At 45.3% G+C, this 17967-nt stretch overlaps 1 protein-coding gene across 1 annotated transcript; it reads right to left on the bottom strand.

Moving 5' to 3' along the window:
* Positions 1-596: 596 nt before the first annotated feature.
* Colca2 (colorectal cancer associated 2) lies at positions 597-9840 on the bottom strand. Its single transcript, XM_032911173.1, has 5 exons — positions 9709-9840; positions 7771-7865; positions 4325-4379; positions 2794-3017; positions 597-1249 (listed from the first exon to the last, which is right to left on the bottom strand). Exons 1-5 carry the CDS (start codon positions 9713-9715, stop codon positions 875-877), a joined length of 756 nt encoding a protein of 251 aa, XP_032767064.1. The 5' UTR covers positions 9716-9840; the 3' UTR covers positions 597-874.
* Between the last annotated feature and the right edge of the window lie 8127 nt (positions 9841-17967).

Consider the following 17967-nt stretch of genomic DNA (forward strand, 5'->3'; position numbering starts at 1 on the left):
TCCCCACTAGATTGATTGGAGGACTCAGACTCTGAAAGTCAGTTGTAAACCACTCAGACAGTCCTATAAATACCTCTGTGTAAGCATGTGTAAGACATATTTAAGGATCTAAGGCAGGAGGCCAGGAAGAGAAGATAAGCACGAATCTAAACTCAACACTGGGTCTAGTCTATGACAGACGTCAAGGGAACAAAGTTCGATATTTGCAGAGAAAGTTATAGAACAGTACTTTGGAAATGCAAAAGCGTTGTCTCAAGGTTGACACTGCTGTAGGTAAAGTGTGTGCCTTTGGTCACATCAACACTCCATTGACTGAGGCTGGATACGTGGGGTAAGTGAGTCATTGCATTTTTGTCTGACGCTGCTCCAAAATGTGCATCCTTGGTTAACCAAAGCAGACATTTCCTTTCTCCGCATTTCAGCAATGCCCACCTCTCTATTCTGTGGCATCCAGAACGCTTCATTACATTAGAATGATTTTAAATGCACAAATGAGTTACGATGAAGCTATTCAAGTAGAGTTAGTTATTTCCTGGTTAGTTGATAATATTGAAATCAAACAATACTACCATTGGAAATTGAAAAAAAACAACCTGTATTATACAAAGTTATTTATTCGTTTACAAAAGAGTTTGTTCTTTATACTAAGAAGGAAGGCACTGGGAAAAAACAATCCATACAAAAAAATTTAACAGTGAGTGTATAAAATAAGACTGTCACGAGACCAGGCTTGAGGGCATTGTGTCGATTCCCACACTAGCTACAGGGTGATTGAAAATGGTGAAATGTAAACCATATGTGGGGTAGTTTGTGAATGCGTTGAACTGTCGTCTAGAAACAGATACCCCCATGACACATTCCAGTGTGGTTCCTACTAACTATAGCAGGCATCGCAGCTTGTTTCCCTCTTATAGAAATCGCCAGTGGTGGCCGCTGAAGGGGCAAAGTCCATACAGTCCATGCCGGGGTAGGAGAAGAACTCTGTGGTCCTGAGGGCATCCAAATGTTCTGCCTCACAGGATGCGTAGTAGCAGACGGAGGACGGGGTGGTCGGGGAGGAGTGGTTGTACTGGGGGTGAGAAGGCCAATGCTGGCAGAAGTAGCCTTCTTCTGGGAGGCTGGAGTATAGGGAATCCAGAGAAGGTGGAGACGTGTAATTTTCTGGAGTATAGGCAGGCAGCTGAGCTGGTGAGTAGCTGTAGTCATAGGAGCCGGAGAGACTGGAGGAATCCGAAGGCGAGCCTGGCATCTAGAGAAATGAAGACCAGGGAACAGGAAGCTTGGTCATTTAGACAGGATTAAAGGAACTGAGCAGTGTGGAGTTACTGGTGCAAAGTGAGGAAATCAGGGCTAAGAATGAGCCTCAAACCCATAACCTAAGTCCTTGGAAGTAATCTCATTTGCCGACTGTGATTTCATGACACCGCATCCCAGGTTTCTTTTTCTCCTTCCCAACAATCAATTGCTTTGCTCCACTGCCTTCCTTTGTTAAAACCTTGCAGGGTGTTTTGTTCTTAAACCACAGAATCTCACTGCGTCTCAGGTCACCTGCACATCAGAGCCGGCTGCATGCCACAGCGTAAGCTGCAGGTGGCACCTTGGGCCTTTCTTCATACCCTTGACATGAGGAGTCACATAACACACAGAGGTAGGTAGAACCCAGGTCCTCATAGGCCCAGCATCTAGAACACCTGAGGATGAGAAACCGCCCCTCCTGTCACCAATGTATTCCCCTGCTGGCTACCAGAGATCTACCACATCTTAAGCAAGTTTACAGTGGCCAACCTTGGAAGCTGAGCAGAAACTGTGGGTTATGTCCTCGTGAAGATACGCACGACTATTCTGTACAGTTACTTTCCTGTCATCTCTAAGTTCAGTTTCCCCTCATATAGACTTTTGTCAAATGAAAATAAAAAAGTATTCACATTTCTTCTTTTTTTTTTCTTTTTTTTTTTCGGAGCTGGGGACCAAACCCAGGGCCTTGCGCTTGCTAGGCAAGCGCTCTACCACTGAGCTAAATCCCCAACCCCCACATTTCTTTTTAAAAGGAAAAAAAAAAACTTAAAAACTTAAAAATATATATAAACCCCTAAGACACAGAAACAAGAATCTTACTCATTTTAAAGAGAACCCAGTTTTGAACATTGGAGATCCATCAAGAGTGGGAAATCCAAATTCTTTCAAAGACTAGGACTGTTTTGTCTTGTTCTGAGAGGTCTCATGTAGCCTAGGCTATACCTTAACTCCAAATTTAGCTGAGACTGACCTTGAACTCCTAGTCTTCTTGTCCATGTCTCCCAAGTGCTGGGATTAAGGCATTTACCACAGGGCTTTTGTTTTATTAACCATCTCAGGTTCAGATATGTTCTTTTGCCCACGGTAGCCCAAATCAGCTAGTTAGTAGAGCCAGTTCAGTGGTTAAGCCAGGCCCCATTGGAATGTTGGTGTCACATAAGTAAGTAGCCTCAATCCATTTCAAGGACTTAAAGATCTAAGGGCTATTGTTGAAACTACTGGTTTCCAAACGAACAGATGTCTTAACAGATGTTGAAAAAAAAAAAAGTTGCACCAGGGGACCTTTTTATTGCCAGACATCCATTTACATGGGAACTCATACTATGTATATTCAAAGGTTTATGCCCTTCACGGTGCCCACACATTGAACTTTAAAATGCTTCCCTGGCTATTTCCTGGTTGATAACATTTGTGTGCTTTCTCACAAACACTTCTACAAAACATCTCTACTCCACAGTTAGCAAGTATCAGGCTCCAGGGAGGATGTGGATGAATTACCAGGTTATGGCAGAAAGAGGCCACTGGACAGCTCTCTGGGAAATAGTGGGGAGCGATTTGTGCAGAGTTGAGCAAGGGCTCCGGGGGTGTGTCAGTCTGAAGGTAGGACTCGAAGATCTGGTCCAGGCAGCTAGGGTTTTCTTCACAAGAGACACAGGTGGAAAACTCTCGGGCCTGAAAATAACTGGGTGTGGAAGACGTTGGTTCAGGCTCAAAGTATAGTCCTAGAAGAGAAAGGGAAACAAGATTTGCTTGAAAATTACAAAAATAGGCTCGAATGGAGTTTTCTTCTATTTCTCATATCTAAGGGGGAAGTAGAGGTTGGGAAATTATAAGCAAACACTTTTGGAATTTGGACCGTGTTAGTTGTCTTAGGTTTAATCCAAGTCCCAGAGAAATGAATCTGATCAGTAATGTGATAGTTAGTTCTCGACCTGGTTAGGGTGAAAGAAAAGAATGTATGTGGCCCAGCCAGCAACTAAATGTCATATTCAAGGAAGAGCACAAGCCTGCAAGCCTCCGCCTTTGGGGCTATAAAAGCATTAACGGATAAACTCTGTCTGTGGCTCAAGGAAACCTCTCTGATGAATTTGTTGGGGGGCGTTGGGGAAACATCTGGTCCTACACTCTTGCTGCTTTCCTAAACTTTTCATGCAGGGACTTAAGTTGTTGAGAAGAGGGTTTTGAGAGATGATACGAACAGCAAAGGGCACGCTAAAATCGGGAGCTTAGAATGCAGACTACGAATCAATAGCACTTTGCTGAGAAGTTCAAAGAGCAAAAGTGTCTTATTTGGGGACACGTTAAGACAAGAGTACAATGGAGGAAAATATATGACAGAGAACCAATAAGGATAATCTGAAACAAAGCATTGCCCCTTTCCAGTTAATATGGGTATCCCCAGTGTGTGAAAATCAGCCTTCAAGGTTCAAAGCAGGGAGGTTTAGAGGGAGCCCATTAAAGGTCTCAGGTTCCTGTCAGGGTAGGTTAAAGTGACATATTCGGTGGGAACAGCTCGCACCGGTTTTCTTCCCTATGACCTCCTTAAATTCATAGCTGCTGAGTGCCATAGGGAGGACTGTTTATGTAACAGAGTTATTCGTTTGGGCCGGGGAAACTTACACTTGTTTGAACAGCTTTCTAGGAAGAGAGTAGAGAGTGGGCAGGAAGCCCCTGTCGACCACAAGCTAAGTGAATAAGAGCAAAGGCATATTATCCTGATTACAGCTCACGCTGCACCAAGAAAAGACAACAAGATTCTAAAGCAGACCCTGGTTTTAGAGTGATGCTTGGAGACCAGCATCTGGGTAACTGTAAAGGACAGAGTCTTGGTACTGAGTAGACAGTTCAGAGTGAAGACAAAACTGTGGCTTTCTTTCCGTTCTGGGCTTGCATGCGGAGTCACCTTCTGATTGGTTGGATTCCAATTAAATGGTGGTGCCTCTCTTAACCCCTGAATCAGGCTCAGAAGGGCTTCTGAGATGGACTTTTGCAAGAGTTTGAGGAAACCGTCAAAGCTGGCTGTACTGACCTGCAGGCGATGGCATGGTGGTGTCTGGAAGGTGGATACTGCTGCTTCCTGACAACTGTCAAGGCAAGAAGAGGAACTTGAAGCGGAGGGAAGGCCTGTACTTCCCCACTGGGGAAGCTGGGCAGGGGATTCGATGGGGACAACTGCTTCTGCTCTGCGGTAAGCCTTCGTCTAAGGACACTGGACTTTAAACACAGCCTGCATTATATTTGAGATTTGATTTTATTTTGTTTGCTTACTCAGGCGTTTTTTCCCTCCAATATCAGATTCCTTGATAAAATGTTGATATTAATTTTGATAGAGGTTAATGTAAATCATTTTTTGTTACAGAAATAGGACAATTCAAGGAAAGTCAGCAAGCAGCCTTTCTATTAAGCAATTTATTTTATAATGAGTAAGAGTTAACATTTATTTAACCCAACTGTGACTACAGTCAGTACATTTTCTTCAGGTTTGTATCTACTACTTGGTTTCTTTGTCCTAGGAATTAATTTCCCCTAAAGAAATAAGTAACAATGAGACATTGTTTCTAGACCTCTTGATGAGAACCTTAAGTAGTCACATTTATGACTTTTTAAAATATAAGAAAAGTTCTTGAAGTATTTAGTGACTCAGAGCCTATAAACGTTTGAGTTCATAGCCAGAAAAACTAAGTTCTTTTCAAACTTCAAAAATAATTTCTATTTTCTATATAATTCACTTTTTACAATTATAGTATCTAAATACTGAAAATGCATGAGGCTGTGCCTTTCAAATATTTAAAGTTTAAAACAGCTTTTGCCGTTTCCAGTTGAAAGGACAATTAGGCTAACTGATTTTTTTTTCTTTTAGATTTCAGGTGGCAGCTTTAAAGTTTAAAGGGACCATCTAGGCTAGGAAGGGGAGCTCACCACACCTCTCTTGGGTTGCAGGGGTAGACTCAGTCCTGAGCATTGCGAGCACTGCACAGCCAGCCACCAAACAGGAGGTGTGTTAATTTTGAAAACGATCCATGCTGTAATGTCATGAACCAGGAAGCTGGAGGCCTTTACCAGCTCTTTATGCAAATATTTGGCTGCAGCTTGGGCTGAAGGACTTGGAAGGAGGGTTTTGTCCCCCCCCCCTTTCTTTCTTAAATCTGCTTCGTTGTAGAGCTTGCTTTTAACCCCCTGCGTCCCCTGATTGGCCTGTTTGCTTGCTTCCCTGTTACCCTGTTATCTCCTTGAGGTATGTTTACAATGTCCTATTTGATATTATCTTTCTGGCCCACGGTTCGCTTTCTACCTTGCTCCCAGAATACAAAGAATGGCGCCTCTCTTATTTCAAACAGCACACACATCCACAATCGACAATATATAAAAACACATTAAGCCTATTAAAGCAAAACAAAAGAAAAAGAGTGGTTAAAAAGAAGAAAGGTAAATTTTATCTTTAGATAAACACTCAAGTTTCTCTTTACCCCAAGGGCAAAGAAGTAGTGTGTGTGTGTGTGTGTGTGTGTGTGTGTACTGATGATAAGGCTGAAGTTAAAATTTAAAATTAACTATGCCAGTCTGACACAAATACTTTCTTCTGATAGAACTCGAGACCTGGATATCTACCTCCGTCTATAACTACCGTTCATGATTGGTTTCTTAAAGTTCCAAGCAGTTGTTATTCTGACTTCCCAGCAAATTAAGGCGGATCTATTCTTGCTTTGCAGTACATGGCACAACTAGTTCTCTCTGGGATTACTGTTTCCCCTCGATGTCTTTTAACACTGGCCCAAGTTGGATACAGTCTCTGTTAAACTAGAAAGGTCTGCCTGGAGCAGGCTTATATTATTCTTCCCGGGGATATTATCTACTACTCTTGACGACTGGGTACACTGTAGCAGGAGCCCCCAGAATCCCCAAATCCTTCTGTTTGCTCTCAGAAGGAGATTTTACCTCTGGGTCTCCTAGTGAAGTTCTGCGTGTATGACTCCTGCGAGTCAGGGGCGAGAACTTTCTAGGAAGCAGAGTAGCAGAGTAGCACGCGGAGTTATGTTTTTAACGTTGGTTCTGAAGGCCTGCCTCATTCTCACAGGGAACTTGGAAAATGCCAAATCGGACTTCCCTCAGGATTGGAGGGAATCTAGTCGAGAGCTGAGGTGAAACCCTTCCTCTCGCTCTGTACTCCGCTACGAGCCAGGAGTGGTCACGCCAATGGAAAGAACCCAACAGCCACAGGATTGCTTTCCCAAATGGGATGCTCTGCGTAGAGCCGAAGCTGAGTTCCTCGGAGCGCCAAGACTCCTGGTCCTAGTTTTATTGATGGTCTGGCTATGAGCCATTGAGGTTACTGAGCTCCTCTTAGTGTGGCTGGCTCTGCAGAAAGGAACTTAGAGAACCAGTGCTGAGGAACGATGACCTTGTTTCTCCCTTTAGCCTGATGCTAACCTCAGGACTCTGGATCTCAGCTGCCGTGGAGGAATCCAGATTTCTAATCTATTTATGTCATCTGACCAATTACAATCAAATGAAATAACGAACGTACACAGATACTTTGAACACAGTTCTCACTGTGGAGAATACCCCCTAAGTACTTATTTAACCTTCATACAACCCTATTAGCTTTCAACTGAAAGATTAGGGGAACAGACAAGGACCCTAGTAAGTGGACATGTGCCACAGAGTTACTGAGAACTAAACCCAGGCCCTCTGGCTCAGAAACCTATCTCACCATCCCGCCATAATTTCTGCCTCCTGTTGCTTGAGGTCCCAAAGCCCCACTTATGAAACCCTACATGGAACATGAACGTGGATCGCATGCAGACAATATCCGTGATAACATACGTGATTAGAATTGTGTCAGACTCTCTATCCACACCCGCACCTACCCACAAGCAATAACAGGTCATGTGCAGAAGGCTCTTCAAATTGAATTTCTCTTTCCTGGTGGACAAGCACGCCTAGTTTACATGGTTCCGAAGCTGCCCTGAGCACTCAGGTAATATATGGAAGGTGTCAGGGTACCTTATGACTACACAGACCAGTTCTGTTATAGTTCCATGTATTCCAGAGACAGAGGCCTCTTCTTCTGGAGACTTCCAGTAACTGGTGATACATGACCTCAGAGACTAAATTACTGAGAAATTAGGGGGATTTCTGGGAGAGATCTTTTTCAATAAGTTTATGGGGGTTGTATCTGTACTCTCTCTTAGCACTGTAAAAACATACTTAACCTGTTGGCTGTCTCTCTCCCTTGCAGAGGACCTATGAGAAGTGAGAGATGATTCCCCCCAACCTCCCCACCCCCAGTCCTGAGGCCTACACCACGTCCCGCATGTTTTTGTGGCTGCTTGTGGCGACCTGGAATGACGTTTGGAACTCATGTAAGAATCTCTGAGCAGGGTTGTGCTTGTGGGTGGCCTCCACATCTTCCCTGACACAGAGCTGAAGGAGTCCTGATACAGACTGGGAGGGACCCGAGAAGGTGGTGCTTACGGTTGCCCCTGAGGCGGCCTGGTGTGCCCTTCTTTGCTGCAGAAGCTCTTTCACGGTCATCTTCACACGGACGCCTTGATACACTTTAGGTTTTTCTGGGGAGAGGCAACAGGGTCAGCGGTCAGTCCCAAAGCTTGGGCGTCAAGGGATCAGTGAGGGTTCCCTTTGTAAGGCCAGGATACCCAAGGGCAAGTTTCTGCCTTTGCAGAACTCACAAAGAGAATGTGTTAAAAAAAAAAAAAAAGATAACGTTTAAAAACATCCACATTTCTCAAACTAGACAGGGTGAACAAAGGCAGGTACTTCCAGGGTCCTAGTGGGAGCAGTTCCTGTGGGCATCTATGAAGTTATCCACCCCCAGCTGGGCCCCATCCTCAGGACAGCACAAATTGTTCCGCTCTGGAATGCAGAGGGAGGTCCAACAAGCCTGCTGCTATTTTGGCTACCATGGTAAAATTTGGGGTTCCGGCTCAGCTTGTGGATCTGGAGGTACTCTTTGATTCACAACTGATCTCACCGACCTCACCATACTGTTTATACTGTGAACAGCCCCCTTCCACCCTCTGTATTCCTCTATCAGTCCAGGCATGGCTTTTGGGGAGGTACGACCTTTAATTGTGGTGCCCTTGCTCTGGAAGCCAGCCCTTAGACAAGCAGCAGGGGGTCCAGGCAGCCTGTCCTGGCCCTGTGAGGGACTTACTACACTGACCCCAGAAAAGGGGCCAAGTTTGGGGAATGTTCTCCTGTCGGTTCTTTCCCTTTTTCAAAAATGTCTTTACTTCCTCACCCTCTTTCTCCCTCCACTCTCCGACTCTGTTGCTTCCTTCGTCTCTTCCCACCCCCTCCCTTTCCGGTGCAGGCGTTTCTCTTTCTCGGAGAACCGGGCTGTTGAGAGTTCTCCGGCAAGAGCTGCAGCTCTTGAGTAAAGGCATCCCGAGGCTCCCTAGGACCGCGCGGTCGCCTGGAGGCAGCCCTCCGGAAGGGGCCGCCCCTGAGCCGGCAGAGCTGGGCCGAGAGACCTGGGAGAGCCCAAGTGGCCGGCCGAGCTAGGCGGGGGTCGGCTGGGAGGGACCGGTGACAGCCTGGGGGTCCCGGCAGAGCGCAGTGAGTAGGTCTGACTGGTTGTTAGGCCAGGATAGACCCGGCAGACACACTTTCCCAGTAGGGTTTGACCTAGAAGCCCAGTGTGGCTCCCACTCCGATCTTGACCCTGGAGAGAGCGCCTATTAGTCTCACGGGGAGGGGCGGAGCACAGTGGTCCCTGGCCTAGGCGTTTGGCGACAGTTGGCAGGCCACCAGCGCCTCGCCTGGTTAGTGCAGGGACCGCGGCTGGACAGCAGGGAGACCCCCCACCCACGAGCCAGATCCTGAGAGCTAGGATTCCCAGCAAAGCTAGTGCGCTGCTCTTCCCGGTCCTGGGCACCCGTGGTCTTGCTGCAATGCCAGGACGCGCCCACTCCGCTCCTGTCTCCTTTCCTCCCATCCCCATTGACTGGGTAGACTCTGGGATCTGCGGGCGCGCCTCGGGGTCCTCGGGGAACCAGCCCCAGTCGAGCTCCCTGCCCGGTGCGTCCTACTCCAGTCCAGGGCTCACCGTGAGCCTCTAGCTCCCCCGCGCCGCCGCTTTTGAGCTCACAAGGTCGGCGCCTCCAAATTCCCAGGACGCCAAGGTGGAAAAGTGAAAGGGCAGGCAAGGGCGTGGGGGACGCGATTGTCCGGAGCGGCCTTATGGGTCTCTGGGCCTCTGCTCTAGGGAGCAGGCACCCAGAGGGAGCCGACACAGCGGGCTCGCGTCCTCTCTGGATCCATGCCCGGCCCTGACTCTGATTCCCTGACTTTGTGCCTCTCTGTTATACGCAGGAAAAGCAGAGGAAATACACTCGGATCCAAGTGCCCCTGGCCCTCATGACCCGACCCCTGGAGAAGCATCTGAGTTACCCGACATCCTGGTCAGCCGGAGCTGGGCTGGAGACTGGATGCTGCAGCTGATTCAGAGACTCAGCACCTAGGAAGGCTCCTGTGCAGGGAGAAAGGCAGAGATGCGACATTTTTAAAGTTTCACAAAACACGAGGCAGCACCCAAGTCCCTGGATCAGAAGACACACAGAATTAATGTTTTATACCTTCGGGTATAGGTTTGAGTTTTTTCCCCCTCATGCCAAGTATTTAAAACCTCTAGAAACCCATGATTTGACAATCAATGATTGCGCGATACTTTCAATTTGAATATTCAAAGGCTTAACAAAATGGACTATCTTCTGCAGAAATCCTGCACACAGGCACCCCACAGAGAGTCCAGAGAAACAGGGAGTGAGATCCCTTTGGGTCCTGACCCTTGCTTTTCTCTTATTTTTAAACATTTTGTCCACCTGCCCACAGACAGAGCAGGTGTCCTCAAAGATGCTCTGTGTTAGCCCCTCAAAGGCTTCTCAGAAGCCCCCGCTGACCTAGGCTGCTCCCCGTGGACCACCTGAACCAGGCTGGACAGCCGCAGTGATTCTCACCTGCCCACTCTCCATTTTAAGGGGAAATCTCCAGTTTTGGAGAGTGAACATGGCAGACAGAGGGTGTGGCATAGCGAAGGCCCACTTTGGGCCTGGGTTGCAGGCCAGAGGACAGCTACAGCAGAGGCCTAAGCCTTGTGCTTTGTATTCCTGCCTAGTTACAAGGCTTCCCTGTCTGCATTCTCCCCTTGCTAGGCCACAGACACGGGGGTTCCAGCGAGCAGTCCTTGTACATCAGCTCCCACTTTGTTCTTCGGAGCTGTGGCCCATCACAGCTGTTCTTGGTCAGCTGAGATTTCTTTAGGCCAGGATTCCACCGCTGCAGGCGGCAATCCCGATTCCTATGCTTTGGTTTGTTTCTCATGTCTCGAGCCCCAGCCTTTCTACCCCATAGCACTTCTGGTTCTTTTAGAGGAAGGGTGTGGGTGTTTTTGCTTTTGTTTTGTTTTTTGAAGGCTATGAAGAGGAAGGTAGGAGGAATTTGGAGTCAAACTGTCCTCTTGGACTCCTCACAAATAACTTGGGCCCGTGCGACGTGTATTTTTGAAGCATTGCCCGAGTTCCTCTCTGTCCTGTGATTTGAAAGATGAAGTGACTGGAGTGATACGGACTGTCAGGTCAACACAGGGGGACAGAAGGGTCGCCTTTTGCAAATAACCATTTAATGACATTTCCAGCAATGCAGATAAAGTGATGGTATAGACCTCTATTCTTTAATCCCCGAGTTGTCTGAAGTGCAACAAACAAACAAACAACCCCAACAACAAAAACAAACAAAAAACAAAAACAAAACAAACAAAAACTGAAAAAAGCAAGCTTTAGATTCAAAAGCCTTCAGAAAAAAAATCTAAAAATTTAGAATATATTGGATATAGTGTATTAGATACAGAGTGTATAACAAACAGCTCAGCTAAGGGGTCTCTGGGGGTGATAAAAGCATGCTGGGTAGCCCTCTCTGTCAGGCAGGTAGAGCCACATATCTGGCAAAGGGACAGGGCCAGGGCCAGGGACACTTGAAGTAGCATCCGGTGTTAGAGAGTGGGTGAGATGTGGTTGTATTTGGCCCAGCTAGTGTTTTACCAGCCACTGGAGCCTGAAGACCAGACCAGAGAGAGGACCCCGGGATCTGAGGGAAACCCTCTCCCTGGCACCACATCCTTCCTTCCTCTGGTCAACGTTTCCCCTTGCTTCCTTTCTCCTTTCTTGCTTTTAAGATTTCATGGCTGTCCTCTGGCTGTTTTGTTTATTCTCCCCTCCTCCATTTTCTATCCCTTGGTTTTCTTCCTGTTGATACTTTTCTTCATTTCTTCTCTCTCTCTCTTTTTTCCTCTCTGACTCTACATGTGCCTCTCTTTCCCCTCTTCAGGAGAGCTGTCTCATTCTTTTACACTAAATATTTTTCCTCAGTTCTCCTTTCACACAGGAATGAACAGAGGTGGCTTGAGATCCCAGTTTTCTCTGGACAGTATCAAGGACATTGGTGCTGGTGACCGGGTTCTCCAGAGAGAACACAGGCTGGGAGACAGGCTCTTTAGCAGCCTGGTGTCTATGGAGAGAACAAAGAGCAAAGAAATCTGCATCCTTTCTCCCAGAAGCCTTTTCCTGAGCCATGGCTAATGTCCTGGGGGATTTGTGTGTTGGTGCAGTTCCTGAGGTTCTGAGTCTGATGCTATTGCTGGCAAATAACTTCAGGAAAAGATTTCCGCAGGCCCATTCAGAGAATCTTCCCTGTGCTATCTATACGGCAGGTCAGCTCAACATCCAGGAGTTTTGGATTCTTGTTCTTGTGACTGGAAAACCTCAGGACAGACGTTTCAGAGCCAAAGCCAAGCTTCAGGAAGCAATGCTTTCTCAGTAGATTGCCTTTGCGTTTCTCTCTGTCTCTGTCTCTGTCTCTGTCTCTGCCTCTGTTTATCCCCCCTCCCTGTCTGTCTTTCTGTCTCTATGTGGTGTGCATGTGTGTGTGCATGCGTGTGTGTCTGTGTGTGTGTATGACTATGTCTGTGTGTGTATGCGTGTATGCATGTGTGTATATGCATGTGTGTCTGTGTGTGTATGTATGTCTGTGTGAGTGCATGTGTGTTTATGTGTGTGTGTCTCTGTGTGTGTATGTCTGTGTGTGTGTGTGTCTGTGTGTGTGTATGACTATGTCTGTGTGTGTATGCGTGTATGCATGTGTGTATATGCATGTGTGTCTGTGTGTGTATGTATGTCTGTGTGAGTGCATGTGTGTTTATGTGTGTGTGTCTCTGTGTGTGTGTGTGTCTGTGTGTGTGTATGACTATGTCTGTGTGTGTATGCGTGTATGCATGTGTGTATATGCATGTGTGTCTGTGTGTGTATGTATGTCTGTGTGAGTGCATGTGTGTTTATGTGTGTGTGTCTCTGTGTGTGTATGTCTGTGTGTGTGTGTGTGTCTGTGTGTCTGTGTGTCTGTGTGTTGTGATATCTAGAGCAACCAGCCATTTTTGCCTTGAGATTCCAAATGCCTCTAGAACTGGGTACCCTGCTCTATTGCTTGCTCCTTTACTTCCCCACCCATCCATCCATCCATCCATCCATCCATCCATCCATCCACCCACCCACCCACCCATTCCAGTGTTGAGATAGAATCCAGAGCATGCAGGGTAAGCACTCTACAACAGAACTACACCTCTAGCTCAGAAGATCGTTTAAATTCTCATCTATTGTCCCTTGGTGCCAGACCTGTGTTGCATAATAAATGATAGAAGTGGTGTTCGGACTTTTGTATCAGCCCAAAGTCCTTGCTGGGTTATCAGTGTGTCCAAGGGGCTTACGACTACAGCATACTGATGACAGGATATTCCAGAAACATGGGGTCCTGAAGAAGCAACTGGCTAGTGGTGAGGTCATTATGCTGGTTTGTGGTTTTCCAACTAGAACCCTCTTCCTGGAGCCTTATTGCTTCTGGGATGCTTCCCTGAAAATCCAACAATCCCTGAGGTTGTAAAAATAAAGTGGGTGTGTCTGGCCTTCTGCCACAAGCTCCTCCACTTATAACACTATCTTGACGTTGGGTATGGGAAAGGATATTGAAATGTTGAGAGGGAGTGCCATCTTGATCAGTGGCTTTCTAGCTTGTAGCTCCATTGTTGGCTTACAGAAAAGTCTGTGTGGAGAAGATGAGTCTCACTTTTGTAAGGCAGATCTTGCTTTTAAATGAGCCACCATCCATAGAGATGTGCGTTCCTTGAGCACCAGGTATGTACCAGGCACAGTAATGAGTATCAGGAGTGCAAAGATAAGTAAGCCTTGGTTTCTGCCCACAATGGTTCTGTTCTCCCATGTGCTCACTACCACGTTCCTAATGTAGGTTCATTTGCAGATTCATTCATTCATTCATTCATTCATTCACTCATTCCCTCACCATTTATTCAACTACCATATGTTAATTGCTCTGACTGGTCCAATTCTTGCTTTCCACCTGAACCTTCTCCTGTCCATAGTTTTCCCCATTCTCCCTAAATCGGCTTTTTAGATCTCTGCTTTTCCATGCCACAAACTCAGAAATCCTTCTGTTTGTTACTGACCATCACAAACTCAGCAGCGCCTGGGGTGAGTAGAATGGGTATCATTAATGTGGAAAGTTGAAAGTTTTTAACGGGGGAAAAAAAAATCGATGGTCTTTTGCATGCAAATGATACTGCACAGCATGAGGCTTTCCTCTCCAAAACAGGGCTTTATTAAACGCAGACATGTGCATATTAAAAGACCTTCAGAATAAGGAAAAGGTGTACTTATTCCTTCCAAATTTGACTATAGCCCTAAACTTTCCTTAGTAATGCAAAATTCTTTTGTCACCTCAATGTTGGGACACTGTTACCGAATGTTGTGGGGAATATCAAGTTCCAAAAGGTTGAATACATAGAAGAAAAAAGTATTCATGGGTCCCTGGGAAGCATGTTTGGTCCACGTGAAAATGACCAAGAAGACTAGGAGATGGTGGCTATGTAGTGATGCACACATGGTCAGTTTCTCCCCATAGTATACATTCAGAATTCAGATTTACCTTTAAAAAAGATTACGATGAGCCAACCTTGGATCGTTTGTAATCTCTACAAGTACCATACCACATGGCTTGCGAAGTTACTGTTTAACTTAAACAGTGATCGTACGTTTGTGTGACACTCTCTAAGCATTGGGACTTCTGGATCCTTCCTCTTAAGACTGAGGGGGAAGGTCTATTACTTTTCTGACTGTAGAAGGGCTGATATCTTGGTACTATTGTTAGGTCTGTCTATTTCCTTTTTGGAATTTGGAACTTTTAATCCTGTTTCTTCTTGCAGTCTATCGACAATGCATTGTGTAAACCTCTGTGTCTTATTTGGTCTGAAGTTATTGTTAAGAGATATTTATGCATCACACATCTAATAAAGCATGACACCAATGTCTGAAAATAACTCTGGCAAAACTTATTGTTACTTAGTTTGACCCTGGGAGATTATAGTTCTTGATTTATTATTGTGCTTGCTTTAATCACACCAGAAATATTAAGCCCCAAATAACTAATTTGTCATGTGTTCTTAGAAATACGTCAAAGTATACATGGTTAGTAAAAGATACACCAGTATTCTTTGTACTACTCAGAAGTTCATCATCGATTTTTGTTCTTAAAGATGCTTTAAAACACTTAATCATCTATCTTAAGAATGTGCCCGTAAATTTTCAATATTCACCCATGGTCAACTTGTTTTAGAGGGCTGATATCCACAGCCAGAGGCTAAATAGCTGCTCATTTTTGTGGCAGCTTTAATTCAATCCGATGGAGGTTCGCTGAGAATCTGCCGGCCCCAAGCCAGGTGAGTCATTCATGACTCCCCATCCCCCTGATCTTTAACTAAATCATCACTCTGTCTACAGCAGCTTTCTCAGACTTAATAATTCAACCCTTTAATACAGTTCCTCATGTTGTCCTCAACCATAAAATTATTTTCGTTGCTACTTTGTAACTATTTTTGCTACTGTTATGAATCATGATATAAATATCTGACATGCAGAGTATCTGTTAGGTGACCCTAGGGAGTCTCGACCCACAGGTTGAGAACCATTGATCTAGAGTGTAGCAGCTGATCTTTCTAGAGTCAATGATCAGTGAACATGTTGTCTAAGATAAACAGTGGACAGTAACTTGAATAGAGAAGGCACTTTAGACAGGACCCAGCTGTTGACTTTAAAGTTAATTTTGGCAAGTCACTATGATGCCATTAGAGTGCAGGGTGACTTAATCCTTGGGATCAGTTATTATTTTGGTACTTTAAATAGAAGTGACTTTATTCCTGGCTATATTTTTAAATTTGCATATAGAAAAGTTAGCTCTTCAGGTACTCTTGTGTTCACTCCTCTCTCTAAGCAAGCACCTGAGGTTAGCACTTCTGTCCTCTTTGGGGACTTACTCTTGGGGCACTTTAATAGTACCTTGCTATTGTTTAATTAACTCAGCCGTGGAAAGTCATAATGATCATTTAAAAGTATTAAACAAACAAAGTAAAGATGTGGTTTCCTCCTCTCATTCTTTGGGGGTTTGAATTACACCGTAAGAGAATCACAAACACTTCAACAACATGCTATGTGTTTCCAGTGATTCACCGGGTGATTCTCTAGAGGCAGGCTTTGCATGGGCCAATTTTATATTTCACTTAATTTTTATTGCATGAGTTTATTTATTTGTGCATGGGGTGTGGGCATAAGGGGTGTGTGTACGTCACAGTACACTCGTGAAAGTCGCTTCTCCCCTTCCTACCATCCGGGAATTGGGGATAAGGACTCAGGACAGCAGGTTTCACCTACTAAGCCTGACTGCTGGTCCTTAAATTTCACCTTTGACTTTGGTGTTTTCTTAGGTAGGTTGAACTTGGCATCGCCATTTTTACCCAATTTGAACCGTAAACATGCCCTGAGCCCTGGCAAAACCTAAAAGAGATGGCATTGTGAGCAGAGCCTCATAGTTTACTTTGGTTCTTCCGTGGGAAGGTATGAGTCAGAAGGCATCAAGGTGGGGGTTGGGGGCGGGGTGAGGGGGAAGAAGGAGGAGAGGAGAGAGAAGAATGCATTTTTTTCCACATTCTAGTATTGTGCAACTATACTAGGTGTGGTTGATATCCACATGTTGAATAGGAAATAGTGTGGGGAAATGTGATTAGTTTCCCTGACATAACTTGGTAGTTTATTTCCAATTTTTTTTTTTTTTGGTTCTTTTTTTTCGGAGCTGGGGACCGAACCCAGGGCCTTGCGCTTCCTAGGCAAGCGCTCTACCACTGAGCTAAATCCCCAACCCCTTATTTCCAATTTTTAATAAGACATTTCTAGAATAATCAAGAGGACCAAATTAGAATATATGAAAGTGACATTGTCAAGGTAAACACAGCCCTTAAAATCATCCACCACTTGGAATTTATTAGCCTCGTTCTTATCCCCTCCCCCCACCATAGGCCAGACAGCCATAATGGGCAGTAGATGGAGAACAGGCTGTATGTGTCTTCCTTGTCATAGCTTAACCTTGTGGACAATATGAACCAAGTTAGACAATTTAAGAAGAATGGAGGCACCTTGGTGTGCTCTGTTTCTCTCTGCGTTCCTAGGCCTGGTAGACAGGATCTATTTGTTTGAGAACCAATGTCTCTTCAGAGTCTTACAAGATAAATGAACAAAATGTTTGAATAGATAAATGCAGAGCAAGCCAAGATGACGAATACTGAACATAAGAGCTAAACAAATGTTAGAATCTTAATTTACAGGATCTACATTATACCATCACTACTTAGTAACCGTCCCTGGTGGGTGCTACGTACCCGTTGCTATTAAAACATTTACACAACCAATCTAGAACACTGACTCTCGGGCCCTCATGAAGATCCCTAATCCACAGAGGGCCCAGGTTTCTTCCTTCCAGTGTCGGGACCTGATGCTCAGGTCTGAGGATCAGCTGGATGACAGAAGGGTGTTTCAGAACTCCTGGGAACCAGGACAGAGATCTTAAGTGACAGAAGAGTTCAGAAAGAACAGCTGTCCTCCGCTGCATTGGGTGATGCCAGCTTTCCCAGGTGAGCACACACTAAGCAGAGTGGAGCTTAGGCTGACCTTTCCTTCTGTGGCGTCCTCAGTGTAGTGTACATCAGGGCTGCCGGGCCATGAGCCTGTTGTTTTGAGAGGTCTCTGCTAGACGCCAGCACTCAAATTGACCAAGTGTTCACCAGATAAAGATGCCCCCCTTCAATCCTCACTCCTGTGATTTGTGACAATATAGAGGAACCCCAGGGGCACACATTAAATGAAATCATGTTTGAGGTGCCCAAAGGTAAGTGTTGTACGATCTCATCCATAGACATTATATAGATGTATAGAGGTCTATACATTGTATAGACCTTTTTAGAAATGATTAACAGAGACTAAGGTGGGGAAGGGGAGGGAGCTAGCAAAGAAGTTGATCATTGGGTACAAACTTACAGTTAGGATAAGCAAGTGTTGGCATATGACTGCACAGTAGAGTGACTACATCAATGATAACAGTTAATATTTCAAAAAACCTAGAAGAGATGATCCTCCTTATTGGTACTATAATAATTGAAGAAAGGATTTTAATATCCTACTGCCAAGACAGGATAAATGTTTTGAAGCCATGGGTATGATAATGTTTGTATAATGTGTAACTATTGTGTTAGTTTTCTGTCAGCCT

Source organism: Rattus rattus, chromosome 8 (assembly GCF_011064425.1).
Source record: "Rattus rattus isolate New Zealand chromosome 8, Rrattus_CSIRO_v1, whole genome shotgun sequence".
Lineage (NCBI taxonomy): Eukaryota > Metazoa > Chordata > Mammalia > Rodentia > Muridae > Rattus > Rattus rattus.